The sequence below is a fragment of the Genypterus blacodes genome, unplaced genomic scaffold (assembly GCF_046128005.1).
Source record: "Genypterus blacodes isolate CSIRO-AG114 ecotype Tasmania unplaced genomic scaffold, CSIRO-AGI_Gbla_v1 ptg000003l_1, whole genome shotgun sequence".
Classification (NCBI taxonomy): domain Eukaryota; kingdom Metazoa; phylum Chordata; class Actinopteri; order Ophidiiformes; family Ophidiidae; genus Genypterus; species Genypterus blacodes.
Window position 1 is genome coordinate 2,623,481 of NW_027466817.1, and position 21,917 is coordinate 2,645,397.

Here is a 21,917-nt window from a genome sequence, read left to right on the forward strand (position 1 = left end):
AAAGTACAAAGACTAAGAGGAATATACTAGGAATTAATATGGAGGTTTCAGTCCTCCTACTCCTCCTACAGCGTTCTCCTGACACTGGTCCACCCAATCACAGGTATTTTTTAAAATACTGTATACTGCCCAGTAGGGCTCCATTGGGACAAACTCCTGCCTTATCATCATTCATTCAATGTGACCGTAAACCAGGTTGTGAGGACTAAGGGTGAGCCCCCCCCTCAGTGTTGAGCTACTGTTTGTATGTATGTATTTGACTAAAATAGCAATCCCTGGGGACACAGGTAAAGCTGCTAAAATCCCAGATATCTCTCAAGTGATAATATTTTCTGCTGCCTAGCTTGCCACAATATTAATAAAAGATTCTGAGAATCAAGAGGTTAAGGTCAAGACTGAAAACCACTATCGAACGCTTGTGATTTTACAGCCCTTAGAATGTCAATAAACACAGATTGTTGCTGCATCTACCTGGAGATGGGGGCGGCAGTAGCTCAGTCGATAGGGATTCAGCTTGGGAACGGGGGGTTTGCCGGTTCGAGTCCAGTATGGACCGAGTAAGCAGACTGGTGGCTGGTGAGTTGCAAGTTTGCCTCCAGAGCACTGCCGAGGTCCACGTGAGCAAGGCACTGAACCCCCAACTGCTCCATGGGCGCCGTATAATGGCTGCCCTGCACCCCCTCTGTAATGCATGTGTTTGTGTGTGTGTGTGTGATATCAGGGGGTGCAAGATAAATTTCAACTGCATGCAATTTGCCTTGAATTGCATGCAAAATGACGAGTAATAAGTATCTTAAAAAAAAAACATACAAATGCAAGTTAAGACTATAAAAAGGAAAAGAGATATATCAACAATTACCAAAAATGGCGCTGACTACTTCAAGCACATGAGTGTTTTTGGAAATAATTGGCAATGTTCTCAGGACCAAAGAGGAAAAGGACAATTCCGATTGTTACCAATGCAAAGATCAAAAGCCAGTGTACCTGCTGCCATCTTTTCAGGGATGTCCTTGCTTATTTCAGCAAGACAATGCCAAACCAAGCTCTGCACGTGTAACAACAGCATGGCTTGTAGAATGAGGACACAGAACCAGGGACCAAGGACTACACAATGCACATTAGAAGGAGACAGGAAAAATACTACAGCCACACATCAAAGGACACGGACCCTCTTAAAAGAGGTGTTCAGCCATTTGAACCAAACACGGTCTGGGAAGTGGCAATGCTGATCAAACCTGTATTCTATAGATCTTATGAGGTGGAAGTGAAGTCAGGAGCAATGTGCAATGGTTGCATCACCTAAGACACAACCATTGCAGTGGTAGAGTGGGACAAAGCCGGGGACCAACACACTGTAAATATCCAGTTGGGTCATCGGGTTATCAGACCTTGACAGATTTTACACAGTGATGAGCGTCAGGTCATGAGGCAACCATATCTCAACCTGATGTGCATATGATGTGCAGACAGGAATGCCAGACACAATTTGAGGACCAAAAGGCCGTAAAAATAGGCTCAAATTGGGAGAGAACATCAGTCATCACCAGTGCCAATCCTGCCATTTCAGTTCATTGCTCATCTCAAAAAGCACTGCTGTGTCTCGACTCCTCATACGTTTTGTCCGCGTGTGTATCACACACCACAGGTCCTAGTCAACATATTTCTTTCTTTTCTCTCCGTCTCGCTCTTCTCCCCGCCCCCCCCCATCCCATCACTGTATGCTCATTGTTATGTCAAATGCTGAGAGGGACAGGAACTGACCAGACCCATCTTGGTCATACTAAACAAGGGTTGGTTCCAAGAATCTGAGTATACCTGTGGTGCAGTAAGAATTCCAACTCTATTCGGGTTTGGGATCAACATTTGATTTCTTCACACAGACTTGACCGATGATGAGACATTTTTTGAATTTGACAAAATGTGTAGGTGTATGTGTGTGCATGTGAGCCTCAAATGAAATGAAAGCATTTTGTAAAAAGGAAAATGGAAGATAAGTTATGCTTGAATATCATTAAAGTTTGGTGATAGTGCCATGGGAATATCTATATATTATGTCCATTGTATTTGTGATGTTTTGTTAATCCATTTAAGTACTTATTTGTTTTGCCAGTGTGAACATGTGGATGTGTGTATGTTTATACAGTTAAAGAAATTCTCTGAAGCCTGAGAAACTAATGAGCTCCCTAGTCGAGGAGGTGACACAATATAATTAATTCCCAGTTCTTGCAGCTGTGAACAGTCAGACTCCGCTCCTTGATCTGCGTGTAATTCCTGACCATCATTCACACCTTTAATTGATGTTTATCTCACACTAGTTATTGCATCAGAAAAAAACAAAATACTATTTTGCAAATAGACAAAACAGTTTAGTTGGAGGCAGCATTATCTGTTTCCGACAAACCAAAAGGTCAAATGCAAAAATCCTGGCCCTTTGCAGAGCACTCATGTTCTCTCATTGTGAAACACAACCAATATGGGTGTAAGATCCTTTGTACCCCTAACCTGTTATGCAACTCAAATTGAGATGTAAAGCAGTTGTCCTGCCCAGGAAGAGAAACCATGGAAAGATACACACATGACTCCTTAGCTGCTGCTATCATCAAACCATCCTGTTCTCCTGTTGGTGCAGATTTTTTCTTTGTCACTAAGAAACTTGCCCTTGCATCAGATAACAGTAGACTTAATATCATCACCATTAAGCTGAAGTGTCCTCTGCCTCTTGCTTCAGCAGGGAGCCATAATTCTTTTAAAACTGAACCTCAGAAACACTGACCATCTGGTCAGGATCCGAAGAGGAGATGAGTGGAAAACAGCCTTTAACACTACCATTGGAAACTTATAATCTGGACATGTCCTTTGGCCTCACAAACACCTCTGATATCTTCTAAGCCCTAGTTAATGATGAACACCAGAGAAAACCTTAATATATAAGGAAAAAGGTAGACACCTCAAGAGAGTCTGCCTCTTTAAGGAGTGCAGGAAGTGTGAAATGAAAGTGAATTTCACGTGCCTTCCATGGCTTTTATGGGTTACATTCTCGAGAAGGGAAGGGAAGTGAAGACAGATCCTGTTATGTCTCAGGCAGTGGTAGAGTGGCGGAAACCTGATTGACCAGATTGAGTTTGTTCTCTGGGCCTCCAGTGGGCACATGTTTCCCAGCTTGTACGTATGTGCTCGCAGAAAGGTTGGCTCCGGTCCCTGCCGGTTCCAGATTGACAATGGTCTCACGTTGCATTAGACTTCATTACAGCACTTCCACTTTGCCAAGGTAAATGAATCATTCTCACCATAGTGGATCAATTGTCTAAGTCTGGTTGTCTACTTTGTTGTAGAGATGTTCCTTTGAAAACTGTCCCTCTGCTACATTAGGCCTCATGAGATTGATAGTATCATCAATCATTTTGTGGTTAAACTGAAGTTACCAAGTTCAGTGTCTCCCAGTCAAAATCTTTGTCTCTGTACAGTTTTTTCTCTCCAGTATTTTACTCCTGCCTGCCCTCTCCCACACAGACTGTAGGAACATGCAGGAAAGTTCTGAACTGCAGATGCAAATTCCATATGCCAAGGCCTACAATTGTATGAATCTGTTCAAATGAATTACTTCGCCAGACAAACATCCAGACAAACCAACCATCATTGGCACCCCTGGGGAAGACTCTTAAACATTTTTCCTTAGGCTGTCTTACTAGATCTGGTCACTACAATTTGCCCTCAGAGTGTCTGAGCTCCAGTCCAGAGACGACTGAGGAGAATTCTATATATGAAGCACAAGACGTACTTTTGCCTTAGAACATCCATCTCAGAGTGAGGTTAGTGTGTGAGGGATTTTGCACTAATGCTTTTGTGCGGCTGGGGTGAGAATATCTGTGTTATTGCAATTGCATTATGTATTCATGCCATTCACAATTTATTGCTGATTTGTGTCTTTGTGCAAGTGATTAATTAGTTTATAATTTCTTAGATAATTTTGTCACAGTTATGCCTTTGAAATAATATGACAAGTATAAAACTTTTTTGAATTTGGGGGATTCTATACATTTTTTTATGTGATTCTACATAGTTTAATTGGTTAAACTTTGACAATTAGGGACTATGTTGGTTATTGCTGTTATAGTTTGACAGTTTTTGCATTTCTTACCAGAATTACTAACTAAAAAACTGAATAAGATCATGTTATTATATCGTTTTCCCCCAAGAATGACTACAATATGATTTGTAACAGCTACTGTTTGTTTGAACATGTGTTTTGTTTAAGATAAAAAGCATCTTTCTTGTTCAAGCTGTATCAAACATAACTGGACTTTTAGTCCTTGGATGACTTCAGGCCTTAGGTGTTATAACACAGGCTACTGTATGAGTAAGTTCAATGTCAAATGTTGCACAGCTGCTTTTAGATATCTCATTCCATTACCTATTTCCTCTCTCTTCCACACAGATGGAGCCGGTACTCTGCTATGAGTCGACGAACGGTTCATGTGTGAAGACCATCTACCCTTTGTCCACACGTGTCATTCTTTACATAATCCTGTGCAGCACAATAATCCTAACAGTGTTTGGAAACCTTTTGGTCAGTGCTTCAATTGCTTATTTCAAGCAGCTCCACACCCCGACAAACTATCTCATCTTGTCTCTGGCTGTGTCAGATCTCCTTTTGGGGACAATGGTAATGTTTCCTGCTATGATTCGATGTGTAGAGACTTGCTGGTACTTTGGTGATTTTTTGTGTAAAGTTTACATGAGTGCTGATATCATGCTGTGCACAGCATCAATACTAAATCTGTCATTCATATCAGTTGATCGATACTATGCTGTTTGTCAACCTCTCCTGTACACAAGGAAGATAACGGTTCATGTTGTGGTGATAATGATTTTGGTCAGTTGGAGTATTTCAGCTCTTATAGGCTTTGGAATAATTTTTCTTGAGCTGAATATTTGGGGAATTGAGGAGTTCTACTATACCCACATAGCATGTGAGGGTGGATGTGTTTTGTTTCAGACTGGACTTTCAAGTACACTCTCATCAGTACTCTCATTTTACATGCCTGCAATTATAATGCTGAGTGTTTACCTCAAGATTTTCCTGGTGGCACTGAGGCAGGCACGCAGTATACAGAGTATCACTTGCAAGAATTCAACAAAAATATCCAGATCACAGACAAAAGCCACTAAAACACTTGCTTTCATCATGGGGACATTTCTTTCTTTTTGGACTCCATTTTTTATATGCAACATAATTGATCCCTTTATCAGCTACTCAACTCCACCTGCTTTATTTGAGACACTTGTGTGGCTGGGGTACATGAATTCTACTGTAAACCCCTTAATATATGGATTATTTTATAGTTGGTTCAGGAAGGCAATTCGATTATTCATCTCAGGTAACATCTTTAAATCTGACATTTCAGAGACTAAACTATTCACAGAATAAATCACTTCAGGAAATGTCTATGTAGATGGAATATTTGGGTAAATAGGTAACAAAATGGTCATTTATTAATTTCTCAAGTCCCTTTTAATGTGTCCTTTCCTGCAGATGACCGATTTTGGGCCATGGGCCAATGTCGATGGCCAATGATGTCATCTTCTACAAATCAGACAGCAGCAGAGCAACAACAGACCTTTCCTATTTATACATTATATACATTACTATATGTATATACTGTATACTGTATATATGTCCATTACAAATGATCCAGATTGTGGCCGCTTGCCTCATCTTTCATTCATACATAGCATTCTATTGCTCGCTGCCAACATCAAATATGCTCACCTTAAAAAGCAGCGTATAAGATGGCAACCACTTATCTGAAATCTCTCATTCAGTTTTGTGTTCTCTCACACTCTGCTCTGACAACAAAGGTGCCTGGTGCCACCACCACCATGAGGCCTTAAATCTTTGGCCAGACATTTCTCCTTTGTGGTCCTTAGGTGGAGGAAAGAGTTACCAAACTCTATTTGAGCCGCTGACTCCTGCTCTGTCTTTCAAACTCTTTCATGAACACCATCACACCTAATGTCTATCTAAAAAACAAACAAACAAAAACACCTGGAGGAGGTGTATAATGCATCTAGACCTCCTTCAGACTAAGCCTTTTGGAACCTATGTCCTGTTGTTCAACTAGAACTTGTCTTCTTGGCATTTACTCTTGTTGTTCTCTCTTGACTAGATCGTTGCTTGTGTTGTATTCAAATCTCATATGTACGTTGCTTTGAATAAAAGCAACTGCCAAATGACTTAATGTAAATGTAAATATAATGTATATAAATGTGAATGTAATGAAACATGGGAGAAACCAGACATTCCACTACCTGCACAGTTAGAAGTTTTCAATTGAGGGAAATTCCATTTTTAAAGTGAAAAGGCTGTGTTTGTGCTTACACCAACAATCATAAATATAACTTATTAGACTTATATGTGTCAAAATGCCTGTTTTACATACATGAAGTTTTAGGATTCGAAGTTTTCCCCTTTATTCTACATGCAGTTTGGAGTGCATCCCACCACATAGGTTTTTATGCTATTTCCAAGATTGATCCTTTGGGTCCGCTAACAAAATCCTAATATACTGTATGCTACTTCCTGCCTTTCTTCCCCGACAAAGACTGTAGGCACATGTGAGAAGTTCTGCTTCCTCTCCCACTTTTAGCATTCAAAACTGCATTAGGAGAATTTCATGTGCCAGGGCCTATAATTCTACCATTTTGCGTCTGTCTCTGCATATGTGTAGGGAATCAAAATCTAGATAAAAGGGAGAAACAAAAAGGAAAGAAACCACATTAGTCAATCAGTGTGTACACATTATAAATAAGTTTGAATGAATTACTTAAATTGTTCAAACAAATGAATTCATTCATCCAACTGAAATAGTAATTCATTCGAACAAATTTTCTTACACTGAGCTTACCCACGCTCTATGCCTGGGATCCAGATCTGGATCACTGCCTACATTTAAAGGGTTCCCTAGATCAATTCCAATATACAATGATTTGAATAATCCTGTTGACAAACAAACAGCCAGACAAGCCAACCATCCGTGGCAATGACCTCCCTGGTGGGGGTAACAAAAGGCCAAACTGAACAATACAGAGCAATAGGTGCTGTGTAGTCCATGCTCCACTGGGACAGACATTTTGTCGTAGGCTGTCTTACTAGATCTGGCCATTACGCTATATCCTCCAGTGTGTCTGAGCTTAAGCCCAGAGAGAACTGAAGAGAATTCTATGTATAAAGCACCAGCACATGCTTTCAATTGCCTTACAACATCCTTCTTGCAGTGAGGTTAGTATGTGAGGAATTATTGTGGAGGTGAGTCCTTGAATGACTTTAGACCTTATAATTTTTTACACAAGATACTTTATGAGTAAGTTCAATATCAAATGTTGTACAGGTGCTTTTATGTATCTCATTCCATTCCTGATGTCCTGATTCCTCTCTCCTTCCATACAGATGGAGCCCGTACTCTGCTATGAGTCAACAAACAATTCATGTGTGAAGACCATCTACCCACTGTCCACACGTATCATTCTTTACATAATCCTGTGCAGCACAATAATCCTAACATTGTGTGGAAACCTTTTGGTCAGTGCCTCAATTGCTTATTTCAAGCAGCTCCACACCCCGACAAACTATCTCATCTTGTCTCTAGCTGTGTCAGATCTCCTTTTGGGGACAATGGTCATGTTTCCTGCTATGATTCGATGTGTAGAAACTTGCTGGTACTTTGGTGATTTTTTGTGTAAAGTTTACATGAGTGCTGATATCATGCTGTGCACAGCATCAATACTAAATCTGTCATTCATATCAGTTGATCGATACTATGCTGTTTGTCAACCTCTCCTGTACACAAGGAAGATAACGGTTCATGTTGTGGTGATAATGATTTTGGTCAGTTGGAGTATTTCAGCTCTTATAGGCTTTGGAATAATTTTTCTTGAGCTGAATATTTGGGGAATTGAGGAGTTCTACTATACCCACATAGCATGTGAGGGTGGATGTGTTTTGTTTCAGACTGGACTTTCAAGTACACTCTCATCAGTACTCTCGTTTTACATGCCTGCAATTATAATGCTGAGTGTTTACCTCAAGATTTTCCTGGTGGCACTGAGGCAGGCACGCAGTATACAGAGTATCACTTGCAAGAATTCAACAAAAATATCCGGATCACAGACAAAAGCCACTAAAACACTTGCTTTCATCATGGGGACATTTCTTTCTTTTTGGACTCCATTTTTTATGTGCAACATAATTGATCCCTTTATCAGCTACTCAACTCCACCTGCTTTATTTGAGACACTTTTGTGGCTGGGGTACTTGAATTCTACAATAAACCCCATAATATATGGATTATTTTATAGTTGGTTCAGGAAGGCAATTCGATTATTCATCTCAGGTAACATCTTTAAATCTGACATTTCAGAGACTAAACTATTCACAGAATAAATCACTTCAGGAAATGTCTATGAAGATGGAATATTTGGGTAAATAGGTAACAAAATGGTTTATTCATTTCTCAAGTCCCTTTTAATGTGTCATTTCCTTCAGATGACCGATTTTGGACCATGGGCCAATGTCAATGGCCAATGATGTCATCTTCTACAAATCAGACAGCAGCAGAGCAACAACAGACCTTTCCTATTTATACATTATATACATTACTATATGTATATACTGTATACTGTATATAAAATGTATATTCAAATATGTCCATTACATGGGACGGCAGTAGCTCAGTCCGCTGGGCCGGACAGCTGGGAACCGGAGGGTCGCCGGTTCAAGTCCCCCATGTGGACCAAGTAAGCAGACTGGTAGCTGGTGAGTTGCCAGTCTGCCTCCAGAGCACTACCGAGGTGCACGTGAGCAAGGCACCGAACCCCCAACTTCTCCACGGCGCCGAAGAATGGCTGCCCTGCACCCCCTCTGTAGTGCATGTGTTTGTGTGTGTGATATGTGGAGGGTGCAAGACAAATTTCAATTGTGTGTGATTTCTGTCAATTGCATGCAAAAATGACTTGAATAAAATATCTTAAATCTTAAATCTCTTAATTACAAATGATCCAGATTGTGGCCGCTTGCCTAGTCTTTCATTCGTTCATAGCACTCCATTCGCTACCAACATCAAATATGCTCACCTTATAAAGCATCGTATAAGATGGCAACCACTTATCTGAAATCTCTCATTCAGTTTTGAGTTCCCTCACACTCTGCTCTGACAACAAAGGTGCCTGGTGCCACCACCACCATGAGGCCTTAAATCTTTAGCCAAACATTTCTCCTTTGTGGTCCTTCCAAAAGGTTAAAGACCCCAACTCTTTCATGAACACCATCACACCTAATGTCTATCTAAAAAACAACAAAAAAAACACCTGGAGGAGGTGTATAATGCATCTAGACCTCCTTCAGACTAAGCCTTTTGGAACCTATGTCCTGTTGTTCAACTAGAACTTGTCTTCTTGGCATTTACTGTTGTTGTTCTCTCTGGACTAGATCTTTGCTTGTGTTGTATTCAAATCTCATATGTATGTTGCTTTGAATAAAAGCAACTGCCAAATGACTTAATGTAAATGTAAATATAATGTATATAAATGTGAATGTAATGAAACATGGGAAAAACTAGACATTCCACTACCTGCACAGTTAGAAGTTTTCAATTGAGGGAAATTCCATTTTCAAAGTGAAAAGGCTGTGTTTGTGCTTACACTAACAATCATAAATATAACTTATTAGACTTATATGTGTCATAATGCCTGTTTTACATACATGGAGTTTCAGGATTCTAGGTTTTTCCCTTTATTCTACATGCAGTTTGGAGTGCATCCCACCACATAGGTTTTTATGCTATTTCCAAGATTGATCCTTTGGGTCCGCTAACAAAATCCTAATATACTGTATGCTACTTCCTGCCTTTCTTCCCCGACAAAGACTGTAGGCACATGTGAGAAGTTCTGCTTCCTCTCCCACTTTTAGCATTCGAAACTGCATTAGGAGAATTTCATGTGCCAGGGCCTATAATTCTACCATTTTGCGTCTGTCTCTGCATATGTGTAGGGAATCAAAATCTAGATAAAAGGGAGAAACAAAAAGGAAAGAAACCACATTAGTCAATCAGTGTGTACACATTATAAATAAGTTTGAATGAATTACTTAAATTGTTCAAACAAATGAATTCATTCATCCAACTGAAATAGTAATTCATTCGAACAAATTTTCTTACACTGAGCTTACCCACGCTCTATGCCTGGGATCCAGATCTGGATCACTGCCTACATTTAAAGGGTTCCCTAGATCAATTCCAATATACAATGATTTGAATAATCCTGTTGACAAACAAACAGCCAGACAAGCCAACCATCCGTGGCAATGACCTCCCTGGTGGGGGTAACAAAAGGCCAAACTGAACAATACAGAGCAATAGGTGCTGTGTAGTCCATGCTCCACTGGGACAGACATTTTGTCGTAGGCTGTCTTACTAGATCTGGCCATTACGCTATATCCTCCAGTGTGTCTGAGCTTAAGCCCAGAGAGAACTGAAGAGAATTCTATGTATAAAGCACCAGCACATGCTTTCAATTGCCTTACAACATCCTTCTTGCAGTGAGGTAAGTATGTTAGGAATTGTTCATTGATGATTGTCTGCTGCTGTGATGTATATGTTTAAAATATCTGTAATTGCAATTTGATTATATTTTTGTCTTTGTGCAAATGATTAATTAGTTCATCATTTGTTACCCTTTTTTTGTCACAATCACGACTTAGTAAATTAGGAGTTTAAGATACAAAAAGCATCATCTTTGTTCAAGCTGTATAAAACTTAAGTGGACTGTGAGTCCTTGAATGACTTTAGACCTTATCATTTTTTACACAAGATACTTTATGAGTAAATTCAATATCAAATGTTGTACAGGTGCTTTTAGGTATCTCATTCCATTCCTGATGTCCTGATTCCTCTCTCCTTCCATACAGATGGAGCCCGTACTCTGCTATGAGTCAACAAACAATTCATGTGTGAAGACCATCTACCCACTGTCCACACGTATCATTCTTTACATAATCCTGTGCAGCACAATAATCCTAACATTGTGTGGAAACCTTTTGGTCAGTGCCTCAATTGCTTATTTCAAGCAGCTCCACACCCCGACAAACTATCTCATCTTGTCTCTAGCTGTGTCAGATCTCCTTTTGGGGACAATGGTCATGTTTCCTGCTATGATTCGATGTGTAGAGACTTGCTGGTACTTTGGTGATTTTTTGTGTAAAGTTTACATGAGTGCTGATATCATGCTGTGCACAGCATCAATACTAAATCTGTCATTCATATCAGTTGATCGATACTATGCTGTTTGTCGACCTCTGCTCTACACAAGGAAGATAACGGTTCATGTTGTGGTGATAATGATTTTGGTCAGTTGGAGTATTTCAGCTCTTATAGGCTTTGGAATAATTTTTCTTGAGCTGAATATTTGGGGAATTGAGGAGTTCTACTATACCCACATAGCATGTGAGGGTGGATGTGTTTTGCTTCAGACTGGACTGTCAAGTACACTCTCATCAGTACTCTCCTTTTTCATGCCTGCAATTATAATGCTGAGTGTTTACCTCAAGATTTTCCTAGTGGCACTGAGGCAGGCACGCAGTATACAGAGTATCACTTGCAAGAATTCAACAAAAATATCCAGATCACAGACAAAAGCCATTAAAACACTTGCTTTCATCATGGGGACATTTCTTTCTTTTTGGACTCCATTTTTTTTATGCTACATAATTGATCCCTTTATCAGCTACTCAACTCCACCTGCTTTATTTGAGACACTTTTGTGGCTGGGGTACTTGAATTCTACAATAAACCCCATAATATATGGATTATTTTATAGTTGGTTCAGGAAGGCAATTCGATTATTTATCTCAGGTAACATCTTTAAATCTGACATTTCAGAGACTAAACTATTCACAGAATAAATCACTTCAGGAAATGTATATGAAGGTAGAATATTTGGGTAAATAGGTAACAAAATGGTTCATTTATTTCTCAAGCACATTTTGATGTGTTCTTTCCTGCAGATGACCAATTTGGGGCAATGTGCCATTGACAATGGCCAATGACTTAATCAGCAGAGCAGCAACTGACCTAACCTATATAAAGTGTGTATATACAACGTGTGTGTGTGTGTGTGTGTGTATGTGCATGCGTATCATAAAAGGACATTTCAAAGAATTGTTTTGGGGCAATTACATGTTTCTAAGTAAAAGCATCCAGAGACTAGTTTGGGCAGACTGCAAATTTGTGTCAAAAGCAAATGGTAGAAAAAGCTGTGGCCCATGCTGATTGTATAATTTGTATTGATTGAACGTGTTGATATAGTCTATATAGATAGGAGCCTTCCAATTTGCAAGTTATAAACAATTTTGTGTTCAGATCACCTGTTGTCCATTACAGCGCCAGCTCTCATATGGCTAGATCTTATACTTTATCAATGAATCAATGAATGAAATGAACCATGGGAAAAAACTAATGGAATCAGAGAGTTCTTGTACCATACCCTTTTTCTTTGGAATAAAATTCCTGCACTTGTTAAAGAGGAAAATCTCTTGCAGTCTTTAAATATAGTCTAAAAAAACTACTCTTTTCACCACACTACACTTTTACCCGCAACCTGAATGTTGTTCTGCAGTTCTCCTGGCTGCTGTGCTGTCTCCATGCCAGGTGGCTCCCTATGCCAGCAGGTTGTTTAATGGGTCAATGAAAGTCCATCCACCATGATCATGTTATTGTTATTATTATTATTGTTAGTCATCTTTTGCTGTATTATTTTCCACCTGCAGTTCCTATTGCACACCTGACTGTTGGTGGAGACGGAAGCTCTCTTTGAATTGCCTCTCCCAGGGTTTTTCTTTTTCTTGTCTTCCTAGACAGCTCTGGGCTAAGTCTGGAACTGTGTCCTGTTGTGGGCCTCTTAAAGCCCTTTGAGACATTGTATGCATTGGTGGGCTGTCAGGACCAGCAAGGCTGGCCTAAACATCATCAGAATAAATGTATTTTTGATATATTTTTTCCACAAATAAGTATTAATTTATTCCCCATCTAATCTCTTATTTCATAGCTTTCGTCTTGGTTGCTCTGCTTCCAGCCTCATAACGAGATTTGGAGGGGGCTGGGCTTTATGTTAGATCTTTTATCCAATCATATTTCGGCCTAAATGTGTTGCCAGGGTCCATGAAATCTGCCCTTAGGCCTTCAGAATTAACAGTGCGGTCGCCTGTAGCTTAAAGTGAACGCAAACGAAACTGTGGCGTTAACCAATCATATTTCAAGTTGGCTACTACGGGCCATCTAGCAGGTGTACGATAACGTCAGCACATGCACGTCTTTTGATTGGATACGCACTATTGAGAGGCAGAGCTATGCAGAGCTAGCAAACTGAACTTGAACGTGCTAATTTGTGTAGATTTCTACAAGCTGTTTTTTTTCAACCTACAATGGCTGAAGGAGGAGAAGAGATCGATTTGGTCGCAGATATAATTACAACGCCATTTTCAAGACTAACTCTTCAAGAAGAGCTAGACATCGTGAGAAGAGAACTGCCAACCTCGACGCTGGCAATCCAAGCGATCTTAAAGTTTTTATCTTAACACTCTTAATTGTAAATGCAGATTTATTGATTATAAATGCTTCGGAAATATTAATATAACTCTGTTGTACTTGACTATGTTAAGGTGATGCAACACCCGGTTACACTGCGTTTCTGTCAAATTGTATAGTTTCTAGAACCATGGCGTCATAATTTTGGTATTAAGAGGTGGAATAATTCAGGTAGGACTGTGTAGGACAGGGGTGCCCAATACGTCGATCGCGATCGGCCGGTCGATCGCGAAGGTAATGTGGGTAGATCGCATGGCATTCCAAAAACTTTAGCATATCGTTAAAAGTTAGCTGACACCGGCAAGTGCGCCGTTGCACACTTGGCCGAGTCGGCACCCTCATCTAATGGTCTATGAGAATAAACTAGAGGAGTGCACAAGATAGTGTTGTTATAGGTTGTAAAGTAATACAACCGATCAGAACTCAAATGCACAGTTTAACGGTTTGGCCATGAACTGAATCATTTCCGTAGTAATGAAATATAGGAAACTCAAAATTGTACAGGGAAGAGTAAAAACAATGAAATATGGATAGAGAAAATCAATACCCTTGCTACTCAAATGCACGGTGGTCGAGACCAAAGTAGGGTTTACTTTGATAATTTATTACACAGGGTTCCTAAAGTTTTTACAGGTATCTGATGAGAGGTGGCCATTTTAACCTGTGCATGGGGGTTTTTAAGCAGAGGGGTGAAGTGCCGGAAGAGTTCTTCTCTGGATCAATTCCAACTTGCACTGATGTTTCATGAAAATCACTTATTTTGGAACAATCCTGTTGACAAACAAACAGAAAGACAGACAAACCAACCATCACTGTCAATAACCTCCATTGCTGGGGGTAACAAAATGCCAAACTGAACATGGCAGAGCAGTAGGTGCAGTGTAATCCATTAAACTTTTTTCCTTAGGCTGTCTTACTTGATCTGGCCACAACACTACATCCTTCCGTGTGTCTGTGCTTAAGTCCAGAGAGGACTTAAGATAAATCTATATATAAAGCACAAGTACTTTTGCCTTAGAAACATCCATCTCAGGAGTTGGTGTATGAGGTGAGCTATTGGGGAGCTGTCATGTACAGTTTATGTTTAGAATATCTGTGTAATTGCCATTGCAATTTTTGAATTTGTATTTAGGTGATATTTTTTGTTTTGGTTTTTAGATGATTCTAACTGGGTAGTTTTATTGCTTGCGTTTTGCCAAGTAGAGACTAAGTTTGTTATTGCTGTTATAGTTTTGCAATTCTTATCTGAATACCTAACTAATCTGAGTAACATCAGTTGTTATATTAGCTTTTTCCCCAGAATGGAAACACTTTGATTTGTTACAGCTACGTTTGAACAGTGAATTTGATGAGAAATCCTGAGCACTGAGTTTGTTTAAAAAAAGCATCTTTTTTGTTCAGGCTGCACCAAACTGGACCTTGAGTCCTAGGAATACCTTAGACATTATAATGTTTTATAATATAAGACACTTTATGAGTAAGTTCAAATGTTGCACAGCTGCTTTTAGATTTCTCATGCCATTGTTGTTATGTCACTGTCTTTAAACATTTCATGTTAATACATCGCTGAAATACGCCATCTAGTGGTCGCTTTAATTTAAGATTCTTTTGTAATAGTAGAAGAAGAAAGTTCGCTAAACAGGAAGTACGTTGTCACGATCCTACCGAGGTACATGGCCGCAGATGAAAGCTGTTAACATCAGATGTCCTGAAGCGGGTTTAGCCATGGCTTGGAACAGGCTGGAAGAAGTCTACGGCTCTCCAGAAGCTGTGGAGCACGCGCTCTTTCTGAAGGTAGAGAGCTTTCCTAAAATCACACATAGAGAGCCTTTCAAACTCTGTGACCTAGCTGACTTAATGTTAGAGCTTAAAGCAGCTAAGCGAGATGGATACTTACCAGGTTTGGCTTATTTGGACACATCCAGGGGGATCCAACCAATAGTTGAAAAATTGCCCTACAATCTGCAAGAGAAGTGGATGTCATATGGCTCAAAGTACAAACGTGAGCACGGCGTCAGTTTTCCTCCCTTCACTGTGTTTGTCAACTTCATTCGCATTGAGGCCAAAACAAGGACTGACCCCAGCTCCACCCTCCACAGCTCAAACCAACTACAAGAGAGAAAACATGTGTCAGAAAGGCTTTCAAAAGTGCCAATATCTGTCCACAAAACTCAAGAACAAGACAAAACTGATTCGGAAAAGATCAAAAGTGCAGTAAGCCCCAACAAACAGTGTCCAATTCACAACAAGCCCCACCCTTTAAAACGCTGCAGAGGGTTCAGAGAAAAAGCTCTGGAAGAACGTAAACAGATTCTCAGGAAATTCAACATCTGTTTTCGCTGCTGCTCATCTACTGATCATCTCGCAAAGAACTGTACTGCAGAAATCACTTGCACAGAGTGTAACAGCAATAACCATATTTCTGCTCTCCATCCAAGTCCAGCACCACAGGAGTCTAAAACGCCGCCTCCCCCACAGCACGGCGGGGAGAGTGACAAAGCAGATGTCCAAGAAGTCACCTCTCGGTGTACTGAGGTGTGTGGAGAAGGGGTGAGTGCCAGGGAATGTTCCAAGATCACACTCGTAAATGTGTATCCTGCTGGCCACAGAGAACTGACAAAGAGAATGTACGTAATCTTGGACGAACAGAGCAACCGTTCTCTTGCACGTTCCCAGTTCTTCGAGTTGTTTCAGATCCAAGGGGCAAGTTACCCTTACTCATTAAAGACATGTGCTGGACTCACGGGAGTATCAGGAAGAAGAGCTTGCGGCTTCATGGTGGAGTCAGTGAACGAAAAGTTAAGTCTTCCTCTGCCAACGCTCCTCGGATGTAACAACATTCCCAATAACAGCTCCGAAATACCTACCCCGCAAGCTGCTTGTCATCACACTCACCTGCAGCGGATCGCAGAGAAGATCCCAGCCTTGGACCCTGACGCTGACATACTCCTCCTGCTGGGTAGAGACGTGTTGAGAGTTCACAAAGTCAGAAAGCAAATTAACGGCCCAGGAAACTCCCCATTTGCTAAGAAACTCGACTTAGGATGGGTCGTGGTTGGTGACGTCTATCTGGATGGAGTACACAGACCCCCACAAGTAAACAGCTACAAGACTTTCATTCTGGAGAATGGTCGTGCAAGTCTACTTCCGCCATGTAACAGTCAAATAACTGTCAAAGAGACATTCACAAAAACTCCTGAATTCTGTCACAGCCTCCAAGCCTCAGGATGTAACGTGGACAGCATTGGTCAGCAAGTTTTTGCACGCACACCTGATGACCACAAACTTGCGCCATCATTTGAAGACATGCAGTTTCTCCAAATAATGGACTCTGAGTTCTATCAGGACAGTGACAATAGCTGGATTGGTCCACTGCCCTTCCGGTCGCCACGACAACGTCTACCTAACAACAGACAGCTGGCCTTCGATCGTCTCATGTCACTTAGGCGAACTCTGGAAAAACGGCCTGAAATGAAAGCACACTTTCTAGAGTTTATGGAGAACATGTTCACCAGAGGACATGCTGAAGTGGCGCCATCTCTAGCCCATAATCAGGAATGCTGGTACCTACCTTTGTTTGGAGTTAACCATCCAAAAAAGCCTACGAAGATCAGAGTTGTGTTCGACTCAAGTGCCCCTTATGAAGGAGTCTCTCTCAACGACGTGCTTCTTACGGGCCCTGACCTCAATAACAGTCTTGTCGGAGTGCTCATGAGGTTCAGGAAAGAGCAAGTGGCCATAACCCTTGACATTGAACACATGTTCCACTGTTTCGTCGTAAAAGTGAACCACAGAGACTTCCTCCGCTTCTTATGGTACAAAGATAACAGCATGTCCTCCGAAATTATCGAGTATCGAATGCGTGTGCACATCTTCGGGAACACTCCCTCTCCCTCCGTCGCCATATACGGCCTCAAGAAAGCAGCAGCTACTGGTGAAGCGGACTTTGGAACCGATGTTTCATTCATAGAGCGAGAATTCTATGTTGATGATGCTCTGAAATCATTTCCCGCTGAGCAAGAAGCAGTTCATGTCTTAAAGCGGGCACAACAGGCTCTCGCTTCCTCAAATCTCAGACTACACAAGGTCACCTCCAATCGACCTGCAGTTTTGGGAGCCTTTCCTCCAGAGGACAGAGCCAAAGACGTTGAAAACCTAGACTTGTGCGCTCAAGATCTCCCAATGCAACGCAGCCTAGGACTGTTGTGGAATGTAGGCACAGACACTTTCACATTCAAAGTCGACAAGGATCAAAAGCCCTTTACTCGCAGAGGCGTCCTCTCTACGGTCAATAGCCTCTACGACCCCCTCGGGTTCCTCGCTCCAATCACGATCCAGGGCAGGCAAATACTCAGGGAGCTTACAAGTTTAACAGACGACTGGGACAAACCTCTTCCTGATGACACAAAAGCAGAGTGGTGCAAGTGGAAGGACTCTCTCCAAGATTTGCAAAGCCTCCAAATACAGCGTCATTACACCGCGCTATCCACAACTAACGCTCAAAGGAAAGAACTCTATGTATTTGCCGACGCATCTGTGAAAGCCATCGCTGCGGTCGCCTACATTAAAGTATCCACGCCAGAGAGCACAGAAGTTGGATTTGTGTTTGGAAAGACTAAGTTGGCTCCTCCATCAGGCCTCACAATCCAAAGACTGGAGTTATGCGCTGCAGTGCTCGCGGTTGAAGTCGCAGAGCTAGTAGTAGCAGAAATGGACATCTCATTTGACAACATTGAGTACTACACAGACAGTAAAGTTGTGCTAGGGTACATATACAACCAGACCCGAAGATTCTATGTGTACGTGCATAACAGAGTCCAGCGCATCCTCCAGTCCACATATCCCAATCAGTGGAAGTACGTTCCATCTGAACTCAACCCAGCAGACTATGGGTCTTGTTCTGTGACAGCAGCCCAACTGAGCAGCACAACATGGTTAGAAGGACCAGCCTTTCTTCTACAACCTTCAGCGCAAGTGCCTTCTCCAGATAACTACGACCTTGTTGATCCTACTGCTGACACAGGGATACGCCCCCTGGTGACAACAAACCGGACACACGTCGTAAAACCGACTATCAGCCCAACATATTTTGAAAAGTTCTCCAGGTACAGTACCCTCATCAGAGCAATAGCCCACTTGATTCACATTGCCAGCTCCTTCAACCACTCCAACCAAGCATCCAGCTGCTGCAGCTGGCACCTTTGTCAACCTAAAGAAGAAGAAATGGCAAAGGCAAAGATTTGTGTCATAAAGAGTGTTCAGGGTGAGTACTACAAAGAAGAACTTAAATGTATCCAAGACGAGAGAAAGATTCCCCCCTCTAGCAGCCTTTGGAAGCTGCATCCCATCCTGGACAGTGAGGGACTCTTGAGAGTTGGGGGCCAAATCACACGATCTGAACTGGGCATCGACATCACTCACCCTCTGATGATTCCGGCCAGACACCACTTGGGCACCCTCCTGATACGCCACTACCACGAAACTGTGAAACATCAGGGGAGACATTTCACGGAAGGTGCAGTAAGAGCAGCCAGGTTCTGGTTGGTCGGAGCCAAACGAAGCATCAGCTCAGCTCTTTTCAAGTGTGTCACTTGCAGGAAGTTACGTGGGAAAACTGAATGTCAACAAATGGGAAACTTACCTCCTGAACGGATGCAGGTCGCACCGCCCTTCACTTACCTGGGTGTGGTTGTGTTCGGGCCGTGGGACGTCTTTACACGTCGCACAAGAGGAGGTCAAGCCAACTCCAAAAGGTGGGCCGTCATGTTTTCCTGCATGTCTACGAGGGCAGTGCATATCGAAGAAACAATGAGCACAGACAGTTTCATTAACGCTCTGAGACGTCTCTTTGCAATCAGAGGTCCTGCAAAGCAAATCAGATCCGATTGCGGCACAAACTTTATTGGCGCCTCTCACAAACTGAAAATGGATGAGACAGATCTCTCCATCAAAGATGTTGAAAGCTACCTGAACAAACAAGATTGCTCATGGATATTCAATCCCCCCCATGCATCACATATGGGCGGTGCCTGGAAGCGGATGATCGGGATTGCCAGACGCATCCTCAACTCCATGTTCCAAGAATGTAAAAAAGCACACTTGACGCACGAACTGTTGTCTACATTTATGGCTGAAGTCTGCGCCATCATGAACGCTCGTCCTCTCGTTCCTGTGTCTACTGACCCTGAGTCACCTCTTATTCTCAAGCCGTCTATGCTGCTCTGAAAACAGGATCTACACCACCACCTCCTGGCAACTTCGAAAAGGGGATACTTCTGAAAGAACAGTGGAAAAGAGTTCAGAGTCTCGCTGATATCTTCTGGTCAAAATGGAGACGCGAGTATCTTCACACGCTGCAGCTGCGCCATAAATGGCAGGATAAGAAGCAAGGTCTTAGGGAAGGAGACATCGTTCTGCTCAAGGACTCTCAGGCCAAAAGGAACGAGTGGCCCATGTCAATCATCGAAGTTACTACTTCTCAGGCAGGCACAAAAAAGACTTTTTCTCGCCCTGTTACAGAAGTGGTTCTGCTCTTTTCCCCCGAGCAATTCAGTGACTGATTATTTAAATGTGGGAAAGTTATTATCCCAGGCGGGGAGTGTTATGTTACTGTCTTTGAACATTTCATGTTAATACATCGCTGAAATACGCCATCTAGTGGTCGCTTTTATTTAAGATTCTTTTGTAATAGTAGAAGAAGAAAGTTTGCTCTTCACATGGCCGCTCTTCACTCCTGGTTTCTCCCTTTGGTGTTTGTTAAAGCATTGTCTGTAAGTATTACATGCTAAGTAATCTGTGATGTTACTTTTGTACTAACCTGGTGTACGTTTGCATGTATTTAGCGCTTTATTGTTATGTTAATGAGTCCGCTTTTCATATGCTAATTTCCGCTGCTAATCGCCATGTTAACTGCCGTGATTTATCGTTTGAGCTACTTGCAACTTATTAATCTATATGCAACTTATTGTAATGTACATTTCCTGGTTGTTTATTGTTACAGTTTCACAAAAAATAAGGATAAGAAGGAATGGAAATGAGGAAACTGCTGAAGTAAATTCAACAAACCATCCGTCTTTTGGAGTTTCTTCTTGTTCCGTGTTTAGCTGTTTGGATAGCTAGCGCAGCATCTAGCAAGGCCATTTACAATTGTTGTTTTTTGATTCCACTCTCCTTCCATACAGTTGGAGCCGGTACTCTGCTATGCATCAGCAAACAATTCATGTGTGAAGACTACCTACCCCTTGCCCATACGCATCACTCTCTATTTGATTCTGTGTAGCGCAGTAATCCTAGCAGTGTTCGGAAACATTTTGGTCAGTGCCTCAATTGCTTATTTTAAGCAGCTCCACACTCCAACAAACTATCTCATCTTGTCTCTGGCTGTGTCAGATTTCCTTTTGGGGACAATGGTAATGTTTCCTGCTATGATTCGATGTGTAGAGACTTGCTGGTACTTTGGTGATTTTTTGTGTAGAGTTTACATGAGTGCTGATATCACGCTGTGCACAGCCTCAATTCTAAATCTGTCATTCATATCAGTTGACCGATATTTTGCTGTTTGTCAACCTCTGCTGTACACAAGGAAGATAACGGTTCCTGTTGCAGTGATAATGATTCTGGTCAGTTGGAGTGTTTCTGCACTGACAGGCTTTGGTATGATTTTTCTTGAGCTGAATACATGGGGAATTGACGAGTACTACTATAACCACGTTGTATGTCGGGGTGCATGTGATTTAGTTCAGACTGTACTATCAAGTACAGTCTGATAGATCAGTACTCTCCTTTTACATGCCTGGAGTTATAATGCTGAGTGTTTACCTCAAGATTTTCCTGGTGGCACTGAGGCAGGCACGCAGTATACAGAGTATAACCTGCAATAATTCAACAAAAATATCTGGATCACAGACAAAAGCCACTAAAACACTTGCTATCATCATGGGGACATTTCTTTCTTTTAGGACTCCATTTTTTATATGCAATGTAATTCATCCATATATCAACTACGCAATTCCACCTGCCGTATTTGAGACACTTTTGTGGCTGGGGTACTTGAATTCTACACTAAACCCCATAATATATGGATTATTTTATAGTTGGTTCAGGAAGGCAATTCGATTATTCATCTCAGGTAACATCTTTAAATCTGACATTTCAGAGACTAAACTATTCACAGAATAAATCACTTCAATCAATGTCTATGAAGATGGAATATTTGGGTAAATAGGTAACAAAATGGTTGAAGTCATGGCTCAGTCGCGTCTCTAGGTGTTTTGCTTGTGTTCC

General features: G+C 41.5%; 3 protein-coding genes across 3 annotated transcripts; all 3 read left to right on the top strand.

Annotated features, from left to right (window-relative positions):
- Nucleotides 1-4,366: 4,366 nt before the first annotated feature.
- LOC142992099 (trace amine-associated receptor 1-like) lies at nucleotides 4,367-5,428 on the top strand. Its single transcript, XM_076142395.1, has one exon. The coding sequence runs from the start codon at nucleotides 4,367-4,369 to the stop codon at nucleotides 5,426-5,428; it is 1,062 nt and encodes a 353-aa protein (XP_075998510.1).
- A 1,612-nt stretch (nucleotides 5,429-7,040) lies between these two features.
- On the top strand, nucleotides 7,041-8,440 carry LOC142992107 (trace amine-associated receptor 1-like). Its single transcript, XM_076142407.1, has 2 exons — nucleotides 7,041-7,058; nucleotides 7,448-8,440. The coding sequence occupies exons 1-2, from the start codon at nucleotides 7,041-7,043 to the stop codon at nucleotides 8,438-8,440; spliced, it is 1,011 nt and encodes a 336-aa protein (XP_075998522.1).
- A 1,917-nt stretch (nucleotides 8,441-10,357) lies between these two features.
- On the top strand, nucleotides 10,358-11,953 carry LOC142992117 (trace amine-associated receptor 1-like). The gene is made up of 2 exons (XM_076142419.1): nucleotides 10,358-10,375; nucleotides 10,961-11,953. The coding sequence occupies exons 1-2, from the start codon at nucleotides 10,358-10,360 to the stop codon at nucleotides 11,951-11,953; spliced, it is 1,011 nt and encodes a 336-aa protein (XP_075998534.1).
- Nucleotides 11,954-21,917: the final 9,964 nt, after the last annotated feature.